The sequence below is a fragment of the Pieris rapae genome, chromosome 23, assembly GCF_905147795.1.
Source record: "Pieris rapae chromosome 23, ilPieRapa1.1, whole genome shotgun sequence".
NCBI lineage: Eukaryota > Metazoa > Arthropoda > Insecta > Lepidoptera > Pieridae > Pieris > Pieris rapae.
This window is the reverse complement of record NC_059531.1, coordinates 3,215,079-3,238,685: the sequence shown is the minus strand read 5'-3', so window position 1 is coordinate 3,238,685 and position 23,607 is coordinate 3,215,079. Positions and strand designations below refer to the sequence as shown.

Genomic DNA, 23,607 nt, shown 5'->3' with positions numbered 1-23,607 from the left:
ACGCTCAAGCCTCGAGTACACTTATGAGCGTCAAAAAATTAATTGTAAATATACATTTACTACCAGTTCGCAAGTCAAGGGCGTATAGGCAAGAAACTTTCCGCCACTCTTTTCAATCGCCAAGTTTTTAACACATATTGTTTGAACTGGAGAAAATCAATCCTAAGGATTAGGATCATTTAAGTATTCGTCACATTTATAAAAAGATTTATTGACTAATTTACTTTTACTTCTTTGAATTTATTTATTGATAATTCTCTAATTTCGCTGGGGTTTTGTTGTAAAAACGAATACAATTTCCATATTGCCGTCTAGCGACATGAAATATGAATATATGGTGGTGACTACTCATACTTGAATTCGTGTATGCGGTGATATTAGTTGTTTATACTAATATTTACGTGTTTTTCTCACGAGTATGTAAGTGCGTGCTCCTATTTCACCATGCCTCCTGCTGATAGAGGACAAATCTTTGTTTTTAATTTATTTTATTATTCTTTATTACTCAAGATGTCATATGGAACATGGTGTAATGGTTGCAGCTCCTTACAAACATTGCGTAAAAAAACATGGCAATAAAAAGAGTGGCGGAGAGTTTATTGTCTTTTCTTTTCCATTCTACACTCTTGATTTGAGAACTGGCAGTAAATGTAATATGTATTAGAAGCATTAAAATACATTAAATTTCTTTATTTTGACGTTCATAAGTGTACATTATGTTACTATCATGAATAAATGATTAACATATAACATATAGACATTAAGATATAACAGTTAAACTTGTGGGACGTAAAATAAAACACGGATAACTTTAAAATTGTTTATTAAGTCGCTGAGTATCCACAATTGAAACAGAGAAACGGAATGTAAAAAATTCTAAATTTCTCACCTAAAACCATTAAAAAATACTTTACAAAACTATTTACATGAATACTGTATAGAATACTAATAGAGTACGCTTAGCACAAACTATACGTTCATTCGAGTAGTGAAAAACTAGAGGACAATTCGAATGCGTTGGTCAGTATCGTCTATACGCGAAACAATTATCGAATAGTTTGTGGCAAGGGCTTATACAAGTTATTCTTTGAATAACATTGGTGTTCAGAAACTGGTGCAAGCCATCTTACAACAAAACTTTTATCACAGACCTTTTAACCATTCTCATACATTTAAAGAGGCTTCGAACGTGTGCGTTCAAGTCAAACCAAAGAAAATACGTTTTCACATTTTTTGACAAATTCATAATTAACTTGTACGTAAAATTATGGGACTTATTTTTATTACGAATTGAGTGATTAACGGTTTTCAATCAGTCAAATCTAATCAGCATTTTAGCAAGTCAATTCGAACTTCCAAAAATCCAGAAACGGATTTTGGAAAACTGTTAAAAAATGTTTTTGTTACGTATGTAGAAAAATTGTCAAAAGACTCAGGTCGCAATCCGAATTATGATTCGTCAATCCTGCAAAATTATACTTTACGAATTTATTGCCAAACGGTTTTTCTAATCTAATAAGTAACTAATCAAATCAACGCTTTTGAATTGAATTTTTTTCCAAAAACGGGGCCACATGCCCCTGATCACCTGAGAAACTGACACGAATGACGGTGCGTGGTCGAAACATTTGAAGAAAAATCGTCGAAATTGCCGAATTATGACATATTCCATGTGATTACGACAATTATTGTGTAAAATATTAATTGTGAATCAGCAAAAACGTATTTTCCTTGGTCCCTGAATATATTTCAACTGCCGTCTGCCATATTTTTAACCTTACACAGAACTCCCTTAGTCCTAACAACGCATGCATAAGCTAACATTAAAATATTACTAAGAAATGGACAGGCTCCCAATTTTGAGACTAACACTAGGCATTGATCTAGACAGGAATTCTTTTAGACAGGCCTAAATACGTAATTGAAAAGATGTATGGAAAATCAGTCATTTGAACTGTCAAAAACTGACAAATTACATACACGAATACTTGACTGAACTATCATAAAATCCATGTGATAAAACTGTATAGAAAGGAAGTTCTATCAAAAATTCCATCAAGATTCGCTAGGCAAAGCCGGTCGCAAAGTATTCTTGACTGATCCTAATGCTAGATAGATGCGATTGTCAAATTACAGTGACTGTCAATTGTCACTGGCTGACAGCGTCGGCTGACTGTTTAAATGAACTTATGAGATAAGAAAAAGTTGAATGTACTCAAGTTAACAGTCTAGTCAAGTTGACAACCGCTGATAATGTCAATTGTAAGGTTGACGATCGCTGATATCGTCAATTGTAAAGTTGACAATCGCAAATGAGTTAAAATTCGAAAGATAAATAAAATAAATACTAGAAATTACAAACGAAAATTTTAAATTGTCATGTTCATTTCCCTTTGGCACGAGAAAGAGAAAAGAGAAATTCATAAGAAGACAACGAGATCTCAGATAACTATTCATTTGTCTTAAAAGATTAATCTCATTTTCACTCTAAGACCCATTAATAATCTTGAAATGTCAAAATGGTTTGACAGCTCTCGAAATTTAAGTAGCCGGGCCTTAATCGAAATACACCGAGTTGTCATACGACATTTTTGACACGGAGAAAGTGTCAACAGTCTTTGATTAGCACTAGTGTCAGACACTAATAACACTACACATCCCGCAAACTCATACAAGTGCTGTCAGACTTCCGGAACGCGAGTTTTTACAATCCTGGTCCGATGGGTTGGACGATTTTTCCTGTAAAAGAATTCAAAGCTTAGAAGAGTATTGCTAGAAGTATTCAGAGATGAAACTTAGTGCCAAGTAAACATTTGGAAACTTCAAATCTCAAAAGGCCAGCAACGCAAAGGCGAGCCTTGGTATAGTGTGTGTCCATCGCTTAACATCAGACGAGCCTCCTGCCCGTTTCTATAAAATATGAGTCTCAATTTCTGACTAGATCAGTATCGTAAATTCAAACAATTTTCAATCGACCACAGACAATCCTACAAATTGTAATTGTATTTCTGAAAGTCCGCTATTTTAGACATTTAAACTTACATACAAGCTTACATACATAACATACTCTAAGTATCGCCTCTATTTCTCATCCCATCCTATGAATCCGAAGTACCCATGGTGTAGATGAGACCATTTTAAATAATTGTATAAAATTAACAGTATAAGGGCCGGTTTCACAATGTCCGGATAAGTTCCAAATAAGCTATTTGTTACTTATTTGTAGGATAAACAGTATTTTTGCGTTTCACGACTGTCAGATAGCGCTATACGTCATGAAATACGAAATATCTTATTTGGAACTTTTATCTTTCGAATAATTTATGTGTTGCAAAGCTATTTGGCACTTTATCCATACATTGTGAAACAGGCCCTAAAAGTTATATGGGCATCAAATAAGTCACAAAGCGCACTGGTGTACGCACACGTGAAAAACGAGCAAAACTAAGAATATAACGATAAAGTTACAATAAAAATAAATTTGAAATATACTGTTTGACACAATTTTTTTCAAATATTAATAGTAAAAAATATTGCTTGAATAGATAGATAGTAGCCGATTCTCAGACTTACTCATGTGACATGGGTTATTAATTTTTTAACAACATAATCTGCTTAATGCATAGCACCTCATAGAAACTTAAAAGAATTCCTTTTTTTATATTTCTACTAAAATGAGCCGTCACGGGACGCCTAGTAGATGTGAAACATCGACATTATTTTGTAAAAGTAATATGCAGAAAAGAACAGATTGTGATAGGAACTAAATATGTCATAATGATAAAATAAAATATTACGATTTTTTTCCAGATAACGATGACTATTTGTTGAATAAACATTATTTTCATTAAATATTTTTAATGTGAAATTTACTACTGCATTTAGACTGTATATTATATAGCGTGGCGACGCGTCGCCACGGCATGCGTCGCCACGCCAGAAATCGGTTTTACGTGCGGCTATAGATGTTTCACATCAATAATCTTAAAATAAAAATATTATATGAATCTCCTTGATTCAATCGTATTATGTTTCTAAAAGACTCTTACATGCTGTGGTGAGGCGTTGTTGGCCGGTGGAAGTGGCAAAGCCAGTCTCAATGCTGTCCAGAAGGAGCGATCGTGAACGTGACGCCAGGGGATGAGACGCGTGCGCCTAACCACTTCCACGAAACGCTCGCCGCCGTCTTTCGCTTCGCGCTTCAACTTTGGCAGGTCCTGAAATTTGGTTTCATTTTTAAAAATCGGAAATTTAGATATACAGTGTCATATCCATACAATGCAACATTTCTTTACATAGACAATTCTGTCCAACGCCAGAAAACCAGCTTAATTAGCCAGCGAGCTTAATTAGTTGTTCAATTAACATCCTAGCCATTTAACTAACGGCCTGAAAGATAATCAGCCGAAGCGTTTGTTGCAACATTTAATAAACTGGCTGGGAAATGCTTAGGCCATTGGTACGATAGAGACTTTGTTCGGCAGAATATTTCTTTTAAATTAAATAGCTTGAATCAAATTGATATTATTATTTTCATTAAACTCTTTCATTTTTGTTTTTCATGAAACTTTGGAAAACTCCTTTAAATTATGGTTTGTCAGTCTGAAGAGTGTCGTTTCGAGTTAAAGAGTGGCAGAAAGTGGAAGCAAAATTAAATTAACAATCAACAAGCTGGGCAAGTAATCAAACATCATCGATCCAAGTCATTTACCTAGCAGTTTAACCAACTGGCTGAAAATCTCTCAGGCCGTTAGTTAAACGGCTAGGCAATTAATTGAACGTCTAATTAAGCTAGCTGGCTGCGACATATATACATATAGTTGATTTAACGTTTAAAATGTAAAGAAATAATTTCTCTCACCTGCAGCAAGACAACAACAGGCGGCTGAGGCAACGCCCTCAGCTGGCACAAAGCCGTCAGCAACTGGTGAGGAGACGAGTATTGAGCTGGAGACAAGACTGCCACTACTGAACGACAACGGGCCGCTTCGCATACTATTTCCTTGTACCCTGTAAATGACTTGACAATAAGTCATGCATTCGTATACTTAACGCGTGTTAAAGACAAAATCTCATCAACGGAGTTACCTATAGACACTATATACTTATGAAATTAGTAGGTGAGTCAGTGAGTAAGTAAATAAGTTATTAAGTAAGTAACTAAGTCATAAGTCAGTAAGTTCAGAACTCTGTCATTAAATAAATCAGTAAGTAACTTAAAAAGAGAGTAAAACCGCAAGTAAGTGAGTAAGTAAGTCAATAAATAAGTCAGTTAGTAAGAGAGTAAGTTACTAAGTGAGTAAATCAGTAAACAAGTAAGTATGGTGATTGAAATCAAAATGTATAAAAAAATAGTTCTTCCACTAATTTATCATAAATCATCAATCATTTGAGGTAAAAAACAAAAAAATTACTTACAATTATCTGGGCTGGTTGAAAGCACCGCGGTGTGTACGCGATAATTGTATTTGCAGGCCAACGTCGGGAGTAAGGCACCACGGACCAACTCGGCATCCACGGATGTCCAACAGACCAGCACGTCGAATTCTTTCTCAAGAACTGGAAAGAAAAATTTAAAGACGATTTAGAGAGGTCCTTTGAATTTAAAGCGATAGGTTCTAATCCAATCTTATATTTATCTTGGGATTCAGATTTGCAACGCAATGGCGGATGGATCGATGGGGTCAAACGATGCAATCACAAGAGAGACACGATGCAAAAGATATGGAGAAACAGGAATATAACAATTTTCCGTATGAATTCTTAATTCCACCAACTTCATGACTGGAAATCTTCCACAGTCCGTAAAACAAGGCATTTTCTTTTGTGAACTAGCGAACTGTGGAATCGACTACCGGTGGTCTTTCCTGAGATACGACCTCCAACTATTCAAAATTCGAGCGTACTCCTCCCTCAAAGGCATCGCACCCAAAAATGGTTGTCTATGGGCTGCGATGACTGCCCTTTTTGGGCGTCTCGTAGGCTCGTTTGCCCCCCTTTTATATATATATATAAAGCCATGAAGACCAGGCTCGTGAAGTCCCCATATTTCTGTACGCAGCTGAAGGTGGACCTTGCGAGATGTGTAAAGGCGGAAAATAGACGCTCTAGAAAAGTGATGCTGGAGGAGAACATGGATATAGCGTAATTGGCTTCATCGTGAGGTCGTAGGTTCGATTCCGGCTGTGCATCTATGGACTTTCTATGTGTGTGTTAACAGTCGCACGAACAGTGAAAGAAAACATCGTAAGGAATGCCTTAGAACGAAAAATATCGATGTATGTCAGGCACAGGTGGTTGATTACTTACTATTAAATGGATAATTTTTTTTTATTATTTACGACAGAAGATACTGAGAGCGAAAAAAAAATTAAAAAATCAATGGCTTTATTTTAAATAGGTAAGTATTGTTTGATGATTTGCTTTTTTAAAAGAGTACCGAGAGTTTTTTACGCCGGCTTTTTCTCTCGGCCTACACCCTCTGTCTTCTTTGCCGATGAGTAGGGATGCCTACAGGTTCGAATTTAATGACGGGGAATAAGTGATACCTTGATGATCTTATGTTCCAAAATAAACGTATTTTTTTTAATTTTTTTTTTTCATATTTGAATAAAGAATACCTCTAGCTCTATGTTGGGCAGCCGCTGCTCTTGCCCGAGCCTGCCGAGCAGCGAGCAGCAGCCGCGGAGTACAGCGCCGATGCAGCACCAACGCTGATATCAGCAGCAAAACTGCCGCAGCCCCACCCAAGGCTATCGTACGCCATTGCACTTCGCTGGTACCACACCACACTTCGGAACTTAACCAATCTCGATCTAAAATGTTTAATCAACAATATTATATAAATGTAAAAATTTAAAAATCTAATAATTAAAAAAAAAACTAAACATTTTTTTTAGCTCATTTACCCCAAATTTATACCTATTATTTCAAACATGCAACACAACTAAAGCCAGACATAAAAAAAATATTTACAAAAGTCCTTCTTTTGTAATTTATATCAGGTAAATACGTGGAGTTCTCGAATTCATTGTCTATGACTGTCACTGTGTTCTATAATCTATTTTCCATGGTAATATTTAATAACCATAGATAATCTTTTTGCTAAATAATTAACTTAGCATTGGAATCTATTTTGACTCTAATACATTAAATTTACTAATTATTCATTGACAATTTACCAGAAAATTCCTTAATTCATAGACAATTTACTAGAAAATTCTTCAATTCATAGACAACGTACAACACAAGAAAACTTCCTCTATTCATTGTCTAAGTAATGTTTAATCTTTTTTATAGTATACAATAACTAAAGTCCACGTCCTTTAAACCTGCCTTCCATATTATATATACATATACATTCTCATTCTCTTTACATTAGAGAAAGAAATAAAAAGAGAAACTTACTCTTATAATGAACCGTCACATAGCTTCTAGACACAACATCATTGCTGTGTACCACACACACATAAGTCCCGTAATCTTGGGCGGACAATTTTTCAATACCTAGATATGAACCAATTATATCTTCAATGTCATCTCTGAAAAAGAATTTAAAAAAAGTCTAAATGTCGTGTCTAAACTGTGGAAAGAACGTTGACATTTCTTGACAGACGAAATTGGTACCACCGGCGCCATTTTGAAATGTCAAACTGACATTGTTTATTTTCTGTAATTTCTTGTTAACAATAAATATTACTGTCTTCCATCTAATAAAAATTCAAGTGAAATGTATTTATTAAATCAATTAACATCTAAAATTCACAATATTGGTGCGTTTGATAAATATAAGTTGACAAAGATTTACTACTAATACATTACTTTTAATACAACTTGTTTGAACTGATTTCAGTGGGTGGTGTTAATTTACAATCTCAGTAGTCTATTATGACAGTGGCAGCTGACAAAATCACTGATTTGACATTGATGTTACCAATTTATTTGAAATACCTGACAGTCTTCACTTCATTTTGCGAGGGTAACAAATCTCCTTCAGTTCCGTTAGGCCACATCTTCCACCAGCGAAGGTCACTCTTTGCGTCGGCCAAGTACGATCTACCTGCAATAAGATGTACAAACTGTAAGCATTAAAAGTGAATAAAAAGTGCGTGCGTACAAGCTAAACATGTCAGAAGTGAAACTTCTTTGTAAATTAATTTTTACTCAGGAAAAAGGCCCAATAGAAAATCATGTCCCAGTATATGAGCACCCCATATATTTGTATATCTATATTCGTAGCTAATGATAATATAAATAAATAAAAAAATATGCGTTTACTGCACCAGCGACAGAATTGCCATTTAAAGTTATAATTTTTTATTGTATATGTGACTACTAAACGAATACATCAACCAACACCGTGTATTTTTTGTCGATCACCCTTTCTCCTTCTCAATCTTTCTCGTTCACTCTATCTCACTCTCTCTCTCGGTCTTTCTCACTTGCTTGCTCCCGACTCTCGCTGCATGGCTATTTGCTTCATGCTACGTTCGTCGTTTCTCCCTCTCTCATTCGGTCTCAATCGCTCTCTCCCTTTTCTTCGACAAAAACGTGACACATCGATGATATTATTATGATATATTTCAAACTATGTATTTTTATCCGTAAAAATATTACATTATTATATAAAATTACCCTGAAACGCCCAAAAAAGTTTCAGTTATAAAATTCCGTCTTGATAGAATATTATTTAAAAAATAAATCAGTCGCACTACAACCTCTTTAGATGTTGGCCTCAGATTTCTGAATCTGTTTCATGATCAATTTGTACATCTAATAGGCAAGTAGGTGATCAACCTCCAGTGCCTGACACACATCGTCGATTTTTTGGGTCAGACATGTCGGTTTCCTCACGATGTTTCCTTCACCGTTCGAGCAAATGTTAAATGCGCACATAGAAAGAAAGTCCATTGGTGCACAGCCGGGGATCGAACCTACGATCTCAGGTATAAGAGTCGCACGCTGGAGCCACTAGGCCAACACTGTACCTAGTAATCTGTCTAAGCTTTTAATGTAATCAATCTTACCAATAAGAGCTTCGCAGAAGAGACGCAAACCACTCCCCTCTTCCACCCACTGATCCTTTGAAATAAACATCGTTTTCGGGGCGTCTGTCGGCTTTTCTGCGAAATGAATATTTCATGTCAATTTCCTATGTTCCTGAATATTAAGAGAAACATTTTCCGTATTTATTTATTAAAGTTATAATTGTAAATACATAAATTAAAATTAATTAATATATAATACAACTACTGTAGGTATATGAAAATTTAATGTAAATTTCCGTAATGTTCCTGAAATTTAAATATTAAGATGAAATTTTTTCAAGAATAAAATTATAATGACAAATACATAAAATAAGACTTATTAATATAGTACTAATCAACTGTATATGTTGCGAGCTACCTTTTCTAAATGCATGTAAAAAATCCAATTTTGGATTATGTTTGTAACTTTTTAACAATACGGATTAGGTATTAGGAAGAAACGATGCTTTTTTAATTTATAAGCCCAGTACCGAATGAATCAAGCTGTGGAAAATTTATGTTTTTTTCTAATATTTATTTATCAAATACACACATTATCCTTACAGACTATGCCAATACTATAATGTTGAAAATCATTTAATAAAGTGCATATATAATATTAAACACATAAGTAATATACACAATATCGCTACTGTAAATTCACTCTGCTAACATACAAATATGTCGATTGTGTCGGAGACAGCAATCAGTAGACAATAATTAATATAATCGAAGATACGAAGTTAGTTAATTTAATATAATAAACTATGCAAAGAGGAAAATACGTTTCATACATTTTTTAAAAACAATTTTGAAATTTACCTTCTAGTCTCTTAGATGTATTTTTTTATAAATTCGATAATATCAAACATTAATAAGTCATATGAAACATAGCCGTTTTGATCGTGAGATTTGCAACAATGTTGTGAGTTCGAATCAAGTCTGGAAACTACTGACTTTCTTTATTTCTTTCTTGTGTGACAGATGTATTTAGTTGCACACTGGAATGGGCTGAATTCAAGAGAGTATAATTAGTTAAGTATAAATGAGTTATAAACGAGTTTTTACTTGTTATGTACATATTGTGCTTTTATATTAGTTTTATATTAGTATTAGTATTTACTGTATAATTAGGAAATGAGGAAAATAAATAAATTTGTTTTCTATATGAATACATTTTTTGTGAACATGTTTGGCGTTCCCTTGAAGAGAGAGATGTAGTCTGTATTTCCTCTATCAATAAGCAAATAACAATGTTTGAAAACCTCAACTCAATTTTGAAATAAATTATTATTAAACCAAATCAATTTAACATCGTTCACAGAAGGGTAATTCCGAAATGTTTATTTATATTATATTTCCTCTAAAAACAATTCGCGAATATAAATTTGATATAACAACGTTATTATAAAATTATCGAGACACCATTAAGTAATAATAATTAATTAATTATTAGGTATATTTGATATATTACAACTACAATTATATTTTTAACTTATAATAATAATACTTCGATTTAATTTCGCTTCAATGTATGTGTATAAATTTCTCGTAAACAAATTTCTGCATCAGGTATATCAGGGGAGCTTACTAGTTCCAGTCAGTTTACTAATTTTTGTGATATCCATGCATTATCAAAAAATAAATAAATAAATCAGTGGCACTACAACCTCTTTAGGTCTTGGCCTCAGATTTCTGAATCTGTTTCATGATCATTTTTAAATCTTATAGGCAAGTAGGTGGTCAGCCTCCAGTGCCTGACACACGTCGTCGACTTTTTGAGTCTAAGACATGTCTGTTTCCTCACGATGTTTTCCTTCACCGTTCGAGTAAATGTTATGCGGACATAGAAAGAAAGTCCATTGGTGCACAGCCGGGGATCGAACTAACGACCTCAGGTATGAGAGTCTCACACTGGCATTATTATTACCATTGATAAATAATGTTATCTTTATAAATAAATGATTATATACCTAATATATCTAGACGTAGTGTGTGCGTTTCACTATTGGATTCATTGCTGAGTCTGCAAGTGTAATTTCCCGAATCTGACTGAGATGCTCGACGTGTGTAAAGCGTTTGATTGGCTGCTTCAGGGTAGAGGATCAGGTTGGACACCCCAGTAGACCATGGATACGCCACGCCATCTTTAAACCTGAAAATAAATTTAAAATTCTAGAAAAACTATATAAAAACATCGGTATAAAGGGACCAGAGGTATATTGGACTCAAAATAACTATATTAATAATAATTAATTATTTATTGCAAGAATATGGTACAAAATGTTAAGGTGGTACAATCGTAAGTCGTTCGCACATTCTGCCATTTACATTATTAGTTAGAGTCAATTCTTATATTATCTGTATCGTATATATCATACTTTATTAAATTTGTATAAATAACAATGTCTCACACAAGTAATCATTTATTGCATAGTTAATTTTTTCCAAAAGTAATGCACTAAGTCGCTTGTTAAAGACTCTAGTCGGAAGATCTTGTAATTCTTTCGGTAATCTATTGTAAACTTTAATTGCCATACAAAAGGTGTTTTTCCGAAACAGTTACAAATTTATTTTTGGCACAGCCAATTTCTCCCCATGTCTACTTCTTACTTCGTCTTCTACATTTGATTTAAAAATATGTATATTTCTGTAATAGGGATATTTCTAAAATACATGGAAGAGAAAAAAATTTAAGTTTCTTAAATAGAGGCACGCAACTATCAATACAATTAGCTCCACAAATTGCTCTAGTACATTTCTTTTGGGCCTTAAATACACTTTAAAACTTCAGTTATATAGTTAAACAAGTACACTTATAAATATGTCAATAGAAATTTAAATTTATTCTGATTTTACATTTAGCATTTCTTTGCAATCGGAAATACCAATATTATTGCCAATTCCAGTTCTCACCAATATTATTGCCGATAATAAGTTTGCCAAGATTTCTAAAGTTTTCAAGTGATTATTATTAATGGAGTTTCAAGACTTAAAATACTTATATATATCACGCCTATTGAAATAAGGCTGAATCCACATTTTTCTGAGTTTTTTGTTCTGACTTTTAAAACAATATAAGCTGCTGTGACGCGTATGAATTCATCTGCCATTACAGTGTACCCCTTAACGTGTTTAATACGATTTATTATCTGTATTTTTAATTCCAAGACTGTTCGATAGCGCCAGATTACTCATATAGCCGGTTTCCATTTTTCTTATGCAACAGAAGTCTATCGCACCCGCGCACCGGGAGGTTTACAAGTGCGTTGCAGGCCTTTGAATTGCACTGAATTTACGACACAAATATTTATGTTTTTTACATATGCACTTTCGTTTCTGTCAAAGAAAACGATTGTTACTCAAAAGATCGTTAAAGCGCTGTTTCCTTCCCAATATTTGAATTATAGAAACCTTAATACATACCAATTACGGTTAGTAATTAAAACCGGGCGTTTGTAATGACGTCATACATGAATTAGCGGTAATTATTAGTATTATACTGGTATTGCCGTATTGCATCTGTTTATGCTTCCTCGAATCGGATTCACTAAGGCGTTCGAAACAGTGTGCCATAAATGTCGCGCGACATCTTTTACGACAATAAACAGTAGCCGTGCAACTTTAGAGATTTGACAGTGGAGATGGATGGATAGGAGTTTGTTGCCAGTTTTTCTCGTTATAAGCTTGATTTGAGAACTGGCAATTTAGAATTATTTATAATATTACTGACGTTCATAAATTATTAATATAAATGTGTAAGCTGAGAATTAAATGCTTTTTATTCACTCACTTATATTCTTCCGGGGCTATATAATACAATGAAAACTTTAAACATAACAACTCAAATTATGCGATATACTTGAAGATGACCCAAATGCAACAGACTCGCCACTCAATTAAATGGCTAAATCGAATATCATGAAATTTATGTGTGTTTAAGTTGATTCAAGAATTTGATCGTTTTTGTCTTACACTCGTCGGGTCCTCTAATAAATATATACTGTTTTTGTTCAAAGTATTTTTTATGTATCGTGTAGGTATATATTTTTTTATTTTTTTATTTATACAACACAATAAACGGACAGGAGGCTCATATGATATCGCTGCCAATAGACATTCCTACTGCCAAAGGGCTCTCCAGTGCGTTGCCGGCCTTTCAAGACTTAGTACGCTCAACTAGTTGAATTGGTTCGAAAATACTTCATTATGCAGCTGGTTCCACACATAATAAATAATACCAAGAGTACACAATCATAAGCATTAAAATGTGTTTCGTGTATAATCACCCTAATGCACTAACGAGGAAATCGTGACTTTCGAAGGCTTCGACCATCTGTGCGATACCACCCACGTCTTAGAAATTCTAGCAATCTCTTGAGACAATTGTGTGTCCTGTATTATTTTGAAATCGAACCTAGGACCACGAACGTGAATTCTATATCTTTTTGTCGAGCTAGGATCCAATTCTAAAAAGACCGTCAACGCACTCGCGACCTTCTGGTTGGAAGGTATCACTTTTCAGTACCAGCTCGTTTGCTACTTGTTCTATAGAACAAAACATATGTACAACGTTATCTTTTTTTACTTTAGATCCCAAATTAGTAACATTATTAATTAGAAATTCGATCGTAAAAAAATATGTTTATTATGGAATATATTAAAAGATATATATCACTTATTTCACGTTATTAAATTTGAATTGGTAGACATCCCTACTCATCGGCAAAGAAGACAGAGGGTGTAGGCCGAGAGAAAAAGCCGGCGTAAAAAACTCTCGGTACTCTTTTAATTAGCAAATCGATTGTAAACAAATATAGCAAATTAGAAGTCGCCTGTCTAGCACTAAGGGCCCTCAAGTCAAAGGCCCTTTTATCAACTAGATAATCGTTAACCTTAACCGTAAGCCTTTTTACACAGCTTTTCTTTAATACATTTCTTAAATTAATTAAAAGGCAGAGATAAAAGTGCCTTTGGGATTTTGTTAGAAAAAAATTATCCCTTTTCCCAAAAAAGTACTACCTACTAACTTTATATAGCCTAGTACGCGGGAATTGCAGCCTACGTTGGTTCCGAGTTTGTTCCTTATCACTATTTCTGTATACATACATACTATTTTCATATACATATTGCGAGGGAAAGGTTAGTATATTAATTGCCTTGAATTTACCTCTCAGAGACTAGATTTTAGATTATATGAGAATGCTATATAGCTCTTCAGCCGTATGAAAATAGTTTCGACATCAGCAGCATGACCCCATAATAAACCGTAAATAATTAAGCTGTAAGAGTAAGTTAAGGAAAGCTATTAGAAAATTTAATATAATTATCAGAGATCAGTGATCTCTGCCTCTCTGAAAAAGGGGTTGATGATAAGAAAATTACTGTATTAATCATAATATAGATACCAAATTCCTATATCTGATTCCCAGCTGCAAGTTGTTCCTCGCAATTGCGTAAAACGTTTTAAAAAAATAAACAAAGCATTCTCGGTAATGGCCGAATTCGCACGGAATTTATTCCGAGAATCTATCCAATGTTTGAACAACATTCATCCTTCAAGGAGTGCTCTTAATGTGTATAAGATGCCCTCAGCTATTGCTCCATCATCACCAAATGATGAGGCACCAGTTTAACACATCACTGCGATATCATTTGCATGTTTGTTCTCTGAATGTAACTTGCGTGGTCTTATTTCACCATGTCTCCTGCTGACAGAGGATCTTTGACAATGTGTGTTTTTAATTTGTATTATTATTTATTACAGTTCGGATATTTGAACTATTTGAAAGTTTCGCTTCTTTTCGAAAGACAAATGAAAAGATGGGACGATGATTTGCGAAGAGTAGATGGCCCTGATTGGATGCCCGAAGCCCGAAGCAGAGAAGAGTGGAAGTACTTAAGGCCTATATCTAAGGACAAGCTGTATAATAAAATCAACCGGATTGCCGGCTTGATTATTAGTATTTATCTTTTATTTTTAGTGATATTTTTTAGTATTTCACACTTTTACGTACCTAATATGTCAATACAGCAATAAATGCTTTTATTATTATTTATTACTTAATATGTCATATGAGACATGGTGTAATGGTTGCAGCTCCTTACAAACGTTGTGTAAAACAAAAAAAAATATGACGATTAAAAAGAGTGGGGGAGTTTATTATACGCCCTTGTTTTGAGAACTGGCAGTTAATGTAAAATTAGAAGCATTTAATGTACATTTATTTTTTGACATTTATACATTGTTATAGTGTTGATGTTTGATGAATAAATGATATTTGACTTTGATTTTGATTGTGTATCAGTATCTCATTAGTCCACTAGTATCAGGCACGTTAGGTGACGACTACTTCTGAGTATATAAACGCCACAATATTTTAGGTCTAGGGCTCAGATTTCTGTATCTGTTCCGTGATCTAATAGCCAATTTAACATTCTGTTACCGTTGACATTTTCGGTCATAGCATGCCTTGTTTCCTCTCGATGTTTTCTTTATTTTGTCTTACATTTCTTGTCTATCATACATCGTTCTATTGATCTTTTACACACTAACCGTTTTTAATATGTCTAATAATTCCCATACACTTCAAAGAATTCCAATGAAATCGAATAGAAAATAAGAAAAAGCGAGTGCAGTGCCCTTTCACGTCTGGGTAGATATATATGTAAAGTAACTTATAATAGTAGATACTGTGTCCCTTATAATATAAGTTACTTATATTGCTTAGTACATTTGGAAGTTACAGACTATTAGAACACAAAAAAACCTCTATAGAGCGATTTCCGTGCCCCATATAACGCGGCAAAACGCGGAGATTTCGGTTATATGTTATATAAAACTTATAATGATTTGTCAAATCTATAATTACTTTTATACACCTTTGCAACTGTTTATACAATTTAACTATATTGATTAAATTAGTTTTATACATTTTTAATTATTATTACTATGTAGGTAAAGAATATTGTAAATACTCCAAATTTATAAAATATATCTGTTTATTATTAATTACTTACAGCATTTTTAATTACCTACTTATATTCACAAGAGCAAAGAGTCGTTGTTTCTTTGTTTATTTGCATTGACTGAGCTTCAAAACTACAGGACTAATTTGAAAATTTCATTCACTGAAGTATTTACGAACCAATTCGACTTAGGGTCCTTCAAGAAAAGAGCGTACCAATTCTTAAAAGGCCGGCAACGCACTCGCGAGCCCTCTGGCATCGAGTGTCCATGGGCGGCGGTATCACTTAACATCAGGTGAGCCTCCTGCCCGTTTGCCCCCTGTTCTATAAAAAAAAACATTAGACCTCTGATCCATGATGAACATAGAGCATAGAATATTTTCAAAAAGGTAACGATACTGTATGAAATTACAATAGTGTAAAAAAAACTAAATGTTACTAAATCCCGTACGCTGCCGTACTATTGACAATAAAGCAAAATGGCGTACAAAAAGACATCAATATCCACAAAATTTGTTTAGCAAAAAAAATATTAGTCTATTTACCGAGAAAAGCTTAACCGTGTTCGCAACTTGAGGGACCATTATGGACTACGACCTCAGACGAGAGCGATAAGGACAAAACATAGAGGTTTTTGTTAAAGGTTTTAAAATCAGAACAGATCTCATGCAGCAAAAAGAATGAAAAGGACATGAGGTCATCGTTACCAAACCGGTCTCTGACCTGCGATCCGCCACAAATCATTCGTGCATCATTCTGCAGGTAAGCGCATTTCGATTTTCGAATTCACTTCCTTCTTATACTATTTAAATTAAGAGCGTGATTTCTATAATGACATGTTTTATCCACAGACTATAATTCTATCTTTAAATGTATTCTCTTTAATTGACGCCTTCCGGCCAAGTTTTTTGACATCACCTTATTTAAAAATTTCGTATATATTATAAACCGACCATTTTCAGCGTGGTTACAAATTATTAAACACAATATTATACGATCATCAAAGGTTTATTCCAAGAAGTTTCCATTATTTTGCTTTGCGCGTCGTTATCGACATAGACTTATTATATATTACGGCCACTTTGTGACCTTTTTTACTTTCAAATTCATAAAAAAATATAAATAACAATACTTCATGTAAAACAACATTAAAAACAAGAATAAATTAACCTTGAAAAACCTACATTGGTATAAATTTATTAAAATCATTTAATAATAATTTATACATATAAATAAAATATAAAATAAACCAGTGGCGCTACAACCTTTTTAGGTTCTGGCCTTAGATTTCTGAATATGTTTCATAATCATTTTTAAATCTAATAGTCAAGTAGGTGATCAGCCTACAGTGCCTGACACACGTCGTGGACTTTTTGGGTCTGAGACATGTCGGTTTCCTCACGATGTTCTTCTTCACCGTTCAAAAGAAAGTCCATTGGTGCACAGCCCGGATCGAACCTACAACCTCAGGTATGAGAGACGCACGCTGAAGCCACTAGGCCAACACTGCTCTCTATTAGTTCACATAGATTAAATCAAACGGAAAAGATTTTATTGCCTGTTCCTTTTTGGTTATTATAAACACTTCCATTTTGTGTTAAATTTTTCGCCATCTTTATTTAAGTGCGATAAAACGATATCTGAACGTAGACCTTTTAAAATATGAGCTTATAACTAACATACATTTAGTAGTAGAATTAAGTAAAAAGCTAACTTGGCTTACACATTGAAAGTTTAAACAATAAAATCCAATTACCCTGAAACCAAAACTTTTAATGGCGAATTTAGATTAAGTAAATAAATATTTGAAAATATGTTCATACATGAATGTATAATAATATTTTGTGTGTGTATATGTTTGAAAAAAATTAACGGGACGCTCGCACGGATCCGAGTGGGCGGCACCGCTATTAAGACCCCGCTCCACTCGGATCCGAGAAAAGAAAACTTAATGTGTTAAGGGATTTTACTTCTAAGTAACACTTCAATGTGTAGTCGACCTATTGGACATTATCGGGAACGAGCATGTTATATTACAATTTATGAGTCTGAGAAAAAGTAAGGGGCTCATTTTGGCAAGCGATAATTGCTAACTATAAATAAAATATATGTCCCAGCCAACTAGCCTAATTAGCCGTTTAATTAACTGCCTAGCCGTTTAACAAACGGCCTGAAAGATATTCACCCGTAGCTTTTGTTACAATTTAATAAACTGGCTGGCATTTGGCAAATGCTTAGGCAATTATTACTTTGGCACTTTTGCACATTTAGACTTATTAATTTGGCAGAAATAACAAAGGTTTAGTATATGCAAAGCAAATCTATTGAGGTACACCTATTTGTTTTTACACTGGCTGAGTTCACAAGATCTGCTTGCTATATTAGTTATAAGATTTATACATATAAGTACAATTTTTAATGTTTTTTATGTAGGATAATTGGTGTGGGTATTATTTTTGCGTTCTATAGAATTTCTAGTAACTGTTAAATTAGAATAATATGGTGGAATAAATAAATAAAAATTATTGAAGGGCACGTGAAAATTTGTGAAGTCATATTTTAAGTATACGTGTTTTACAAATAAATAAAAATACAGATTTTTTTTCGTTAACTTATTATAACAACTATGTATTTATGTTTAGTTATAAGTATTGTCAAATTTTATTTATTTACATACAATTCAAAACAAATAACATAATACATAAATATATATCTAATAAAATATGATATATATTTATGTTTTACTTGTGAGACGTTTAACTTAAATCACTATTAACTATTTTTTTTTATAGAACAGGGGGCAAACGGGCAGGAGGCTCGAATAAGTGTTTTCTTCATGTGAACGAACGTTAAGAAAACACTTGACAGCTATTTCGCGGAATCGTGTGACCGCTTTGCTTGAGGCCTATGTTTTATGACAATACTGACATTCATAGACAAGAACTGCCCATAGATTATGCGGCGTAAGGAAATCGACACTACTTTGGCCTTTGATTCTGTATTTGTTCGTCTGTTATCCTTGATATTTTTCCTCTTCTTACAAAACAGGTGGCAATGAGTAAAAGGGTCAACTGACTTACGTGCCATGGACACTCAATGCCTAAAGCTGAATTTTTAATACCTTTTAAAAATTGGTACGCACATTTTTAACGTATTTTTGACTAAATATTTTTTTTATGAAACATAAGGAATGTGGTAGGAACACCTGGTGGTAAGTGTTAACATTCATGAACTCTGAAAGCCAAAGGGCGAGCGCGTTGCTGGCCTTTTATGAATTGGTACGCTTTTCTATGTAATCTATAAAAGATTTTTTTATATAACTGGTGGGAAACGGACAGATCCTTTGATGTATCCTGGACTGAACGTAACCATATAACAAGTAGGTACTTTTTACAATGGACTTGTAATAGTCTGGATAGATAAATTACATTACAGACCATACGTGTCACCTCGACGTTCGTCATTCTACAACTGAGCGATTTTCAGGACAGTTTTTGCCGCGCACCACCACTTTGTGGAACCAACTGCATTCTGAAGTATTCCCAAATCAATTCGTCCTAGGGTCCTTCAAGAAAAGAGCGTACTCTTGAAAGCCAACGCATTTGCCAGCCTTCTGGCATGGCCATGAGTGGCTGTATCTCATAACACCAGATGAGCCTATTATGCAAAAAAGACAGTGATCAGACATCTGTGCCTGTTCCACGCCATCAATTTGCGGGTAAGAACAAGAGTCCAGACCAGAGAGACCAGCTTAATAATGACTTTCCGTGTGTCAAATACAATTAATTAGACGCCCTGACATTCAGAGTCCATGAATAGAATTAACATCAGATAAGACTCCTTTCTCCTCCTATTATGCAAAAAGACAGTGATATTCTGTGCCTAATCCACGCAATTAATTCTTTGGTCAAGAGTCCAGACCAGAGAGACCAGCTAAATGACTTCCGTGTGTCAAATACAATCAACTTGACATAAGACCACAGACCTATGTGAGGACTCCGAAACTTCCAAGTCAATTAATTAGGCTTTTGTCTGATTCACCATACGAACAGATGAGTCACACACTACGCTGTGATATTTGAAAAAGCTGTCCGCAGTGCGTGAAATACCAAAGGGAGCCTTCCACGAAGTGGTAATTAGGTCTAGTGGGCACCGAATGGACACCGCCCGAAGCTATAATGTTTCTTTGAATCACACTTGTACATTTTATAATAGAATATGTCATAACTATAAAATAAAATTCTATTTTATTATTGGCGTAAACTCGCAATTGCCTTTAAAGAATTGGTACACTTTTCTTTACATATACGGCCCGCAGGGTTTGTGCATTGTAGCCTAGGGTAAATATTAACCAATATTTCCCGCCCCTGTACCGCCCTCTATCAGTAGGGTGCGAACCCATACACCACCCGAAGGGGGCATATGCCCCGAACGGGCTTAGGCATCCCCCTCGCAAGGGATTACATGAACCATGACATGATTACAAATTCAATGTAAAAATTAATCATGAATCCTTAAGATTAGCTTTTTAGTTTTTAGTTATTAATATTGTATTTTTTTGTTTTTCTCTAGATTAAGATTCTATATATATTTTATATATATATTCTGGTTATGCACTCCTTGCACTCATCTTTTTTTTTCTTACTAGGGTTGCCTGGAAGAGATCGCTTGTTTGGAGTAAGGCTGCCAGTTGCATCCCTTGTAATTTTTATGTATTGTTATTAGTGTTTCTTTGCAACGAAGTGTGAATAAATAAAAATATAGAACAAAAGTGGGCATACAATTCCCCACCAATACTGTGCATATTACAGTTACAGTACAAATGCCGTCGTTAAAAAGTGCGAGAAAAAACTCGTACAGAACAAGTATTCAACTCGCATCCAATACAGAAAGGTTGCATTGGAACTTGGTTTAGTTTTCGACTTAAACGATTTCTTTACAGGGACTATGAGGGACAGGGATGCAACGCAATAATAATAATATTAGCGTCACGAAGATGTGCAGCGTTTTTTCAAAGAAAACTGGAGAAAGCGATTGAGATCGATTGAGAGAGTAGTGAGAAAGGTCGAGAGAAAGGATAAGGGAGATCGAGAATGTATGTATTCGTTTAGTAGTTGCATATTAGAACTTTAAATGGCAATTCAGTTGCATAACGTCGTATGCAGTAAACGCCGATTTTTTATATATTTATATTATCACTAGCACACTCGGCGAAGCGTTGCTGTGGCTAACGTTTTTGTTATATTACTTAGTATTAAACTATTTAAGGGAAACTGTAGGAGAACTTATGTGAAAGTTAGATAGCTTATGTGAAACGTTGGTACTTTTAACACAGCGCCATCTGTTATAATTGTATCAAATAATAAACAAATATTTGCAATAAAATAAAATTGCGACTATAAGTAAAAATCTAAGCTATCCTATCTCTTAAGTTGGACCAGACTGCTCACGGTGTGCAAATTAAATTTAAAATCGGTTAAGTAGTTTAGGAGTCCACCGCGGACAAACATCGTGACAGTAGATTTATATATATTAAGATTAGCACGTATAAAGTGTGTAAACAGTGTAAATACATATTGATATACTGGTATGGATCATATACTTTTGCTTTTCTTCTTATGTCAAGTGATCTCGCCGCCCATGGACACTCGCACTGAAGGCACACAAGCGCGCTGCCGTCGGTTTAATTGGTCCTTACCTACTCAAATGTATACGAAATATAACTCGAAACAACAGAGGAAGTATTGAAAAACTGCAAATAGGAAGAGTGCATTTATCGAATTCATCCCGAGAATGTATCGTAATGGCAACGAGAAAATGGTAAAAGAATTTATCCCGGCCTGGGAACATTTACGACGTACGCTAACGGACATTTAATGACGACATACGACTCGATTCAACATGGCGCTCAAACAAATATCGTTTATATACACAAAAACTAAAACCTTTAAGTACTAATGCAATATAAGAAAAAAATAATAGCATTTTAATTCGGATACTTTTACATTTAAACACGTTTCTATTTCAATCAACTTTAGGTGCCATTGGCAAAGGCCTTCTTCAAATCCTGCCATTCCTCTGTACTGAGCCACTCTCTGTCATCTGCTGTTTCTTTAATTTTGTCTATCTACCCTCTAAGTTGTCTCTCTCTATTTCTTAACCCTGTTTAGTACTTTTTTCCTTCAGGTTTCTGTTACTCTTACCATGTGCCCCGCCCATTACCAAATAGGTTAATTTATTGTAACATCTGTTACCCTAGTTGTTTTTCTTAAAGCCGTACTCTTTATTTTGTCTTTTCTTTTCTATCCTACATCGTTCCAACTATCTTAGATACACGTGTAGCTTTATATGCTGCGTTTAGTATGCTGTAGAGATCAATATTTTTTACCTTTTGTTATATATGTCGCAGTAAAGTAGTTAAATGACAGTTAATTGAATCTCTAGACAGATAATTAAAGATCTAAATTCAACCAAGTCGCTAAAGTTCCGTCAGACAAGTGACTGAAATGTCAAATAGAAGAGATTAGCTGTCCACGGGTAATCCTTCTGTGGGGCCTGACAATTTCTTTTTTATACTTCTTACGCATTGTTTATACGACTTGCCGTTTACGTTTTTCCTCACCATTCACCACTATTCACCATTGTTATATGACAAATATTTATAACTATAAAATTATAACTATCCCTTTGAAATGCGTTAAAAGTATCATAACTACTAATGTAAACATCGTGAGTAAGTCTTACGGGCCGGTCAAGTATTACGTAAGTACTATAAATAAATAAAAAAATAAAATAAATATTCATTTAAGTAGGTAACTTAATGTACACTTATGAAAAAAAAATACATTAAATGCTTCTAATTTTACATTTACTGCCACTTCTCAAACCAAGGGTGTGGGAAGAGAAAAGACAATAAACTCTCCGCCACTCTTTTTTTTATCGCCATTTTTCTTTTACACAACGTATGTAAGCTGCAACCATTACACGATATTCCATATGACATCTTGAGTAATAAAGAATAATAAAATAAATTAAAAACAAAGGTTTGTCCTCTATCAGCAAGAGGCATGGTGAAATGGGAGCACGCACTTACATACTCGTGAGAACAACACGCAAATACGTAGTATAAACAACTAATATCACCGCATACACTAATTTAGGTGCTACTAGTTTCCACAAGTAGTACCCGTTCACGAGTATGACGCATGGTCAGCCATCGGTCCCCTCGCCATATTTTACGGAGAGAGACGACCCAACACATGAATGGTATAGGGGTGATTGTATTAAGTGTACATTGTATTATCTGTATTAATCTATTGTTCTATATTAATAGCAATTTATTATTCCACCGACTACCCAAATGTAATTCAGACATAGTTCCTGTTTCCGATCCATTCATTTAAATGCAAAGCATTGGTTACATAACCGTATTTTAATTTCCCTTTGTCTAAATCAGTGGTTCCCAAAGTAGTCAATGACAACCTGCAAGGGGTCTACGTCAGCGAAAAAAAAATTGGGGGTCCATGAAATCAAATGGAAGTCCACGATAGTACCTATTTACTTACATCATACTATCTTATAATATCAAAACATATACATTATTTATAAAAGT

The 23,607-nt window shown here is 34.3% G+C and overlaps 1 protein-coding gene across 1 annotated transcript in view; it reads right to left on the bottom strand.

The window, feature by feature from the left end:
• Positions 1–806: 806 nt before the first annotated feature.
• Positions 807–23,607, bottom strand: part of LOC110999966 — a 49,137-nt gene continuing 26,336 nt past the window's right edge. The window contains exons 3-11 of the mRNA XM_045633449.1: positions 11,000–11,181; positions 9,027–9,122; positions 7,951–8,059; positions 7,408–7,541; positions 6,621–6,815; positions 5,419–5,559; positions 4,862–5,010; positions 4,050–4,217; positions 807–2,739 (exon numbers count right to left, since the gene is read on the bottom strand). Coding sequence (XP_045489405.1) covers positions 2,668–2,739; positions 4,050–4,217; positions 4,862–5,010; positions 5,419–5,559; positions 6,621–6,815; positions 7,408–7,541; positions 7,951–8,059; positions 9,027–9,122; positions 11,000–11,181 — 1,246 coding nt within the window. The 3' untranslated portion in view covers positions 807–2,667. The remainder of the gene's footprint in view (positions 2,740–4,049; positions 4,218–4,861; positions 5,011–5,418; positions 5,560–6,620; positions 6,816–7,407; positions 7,542–7,950; positions 8,060–9,026; positions 9,123–10,999; positions 11,182–23,607) is intronic.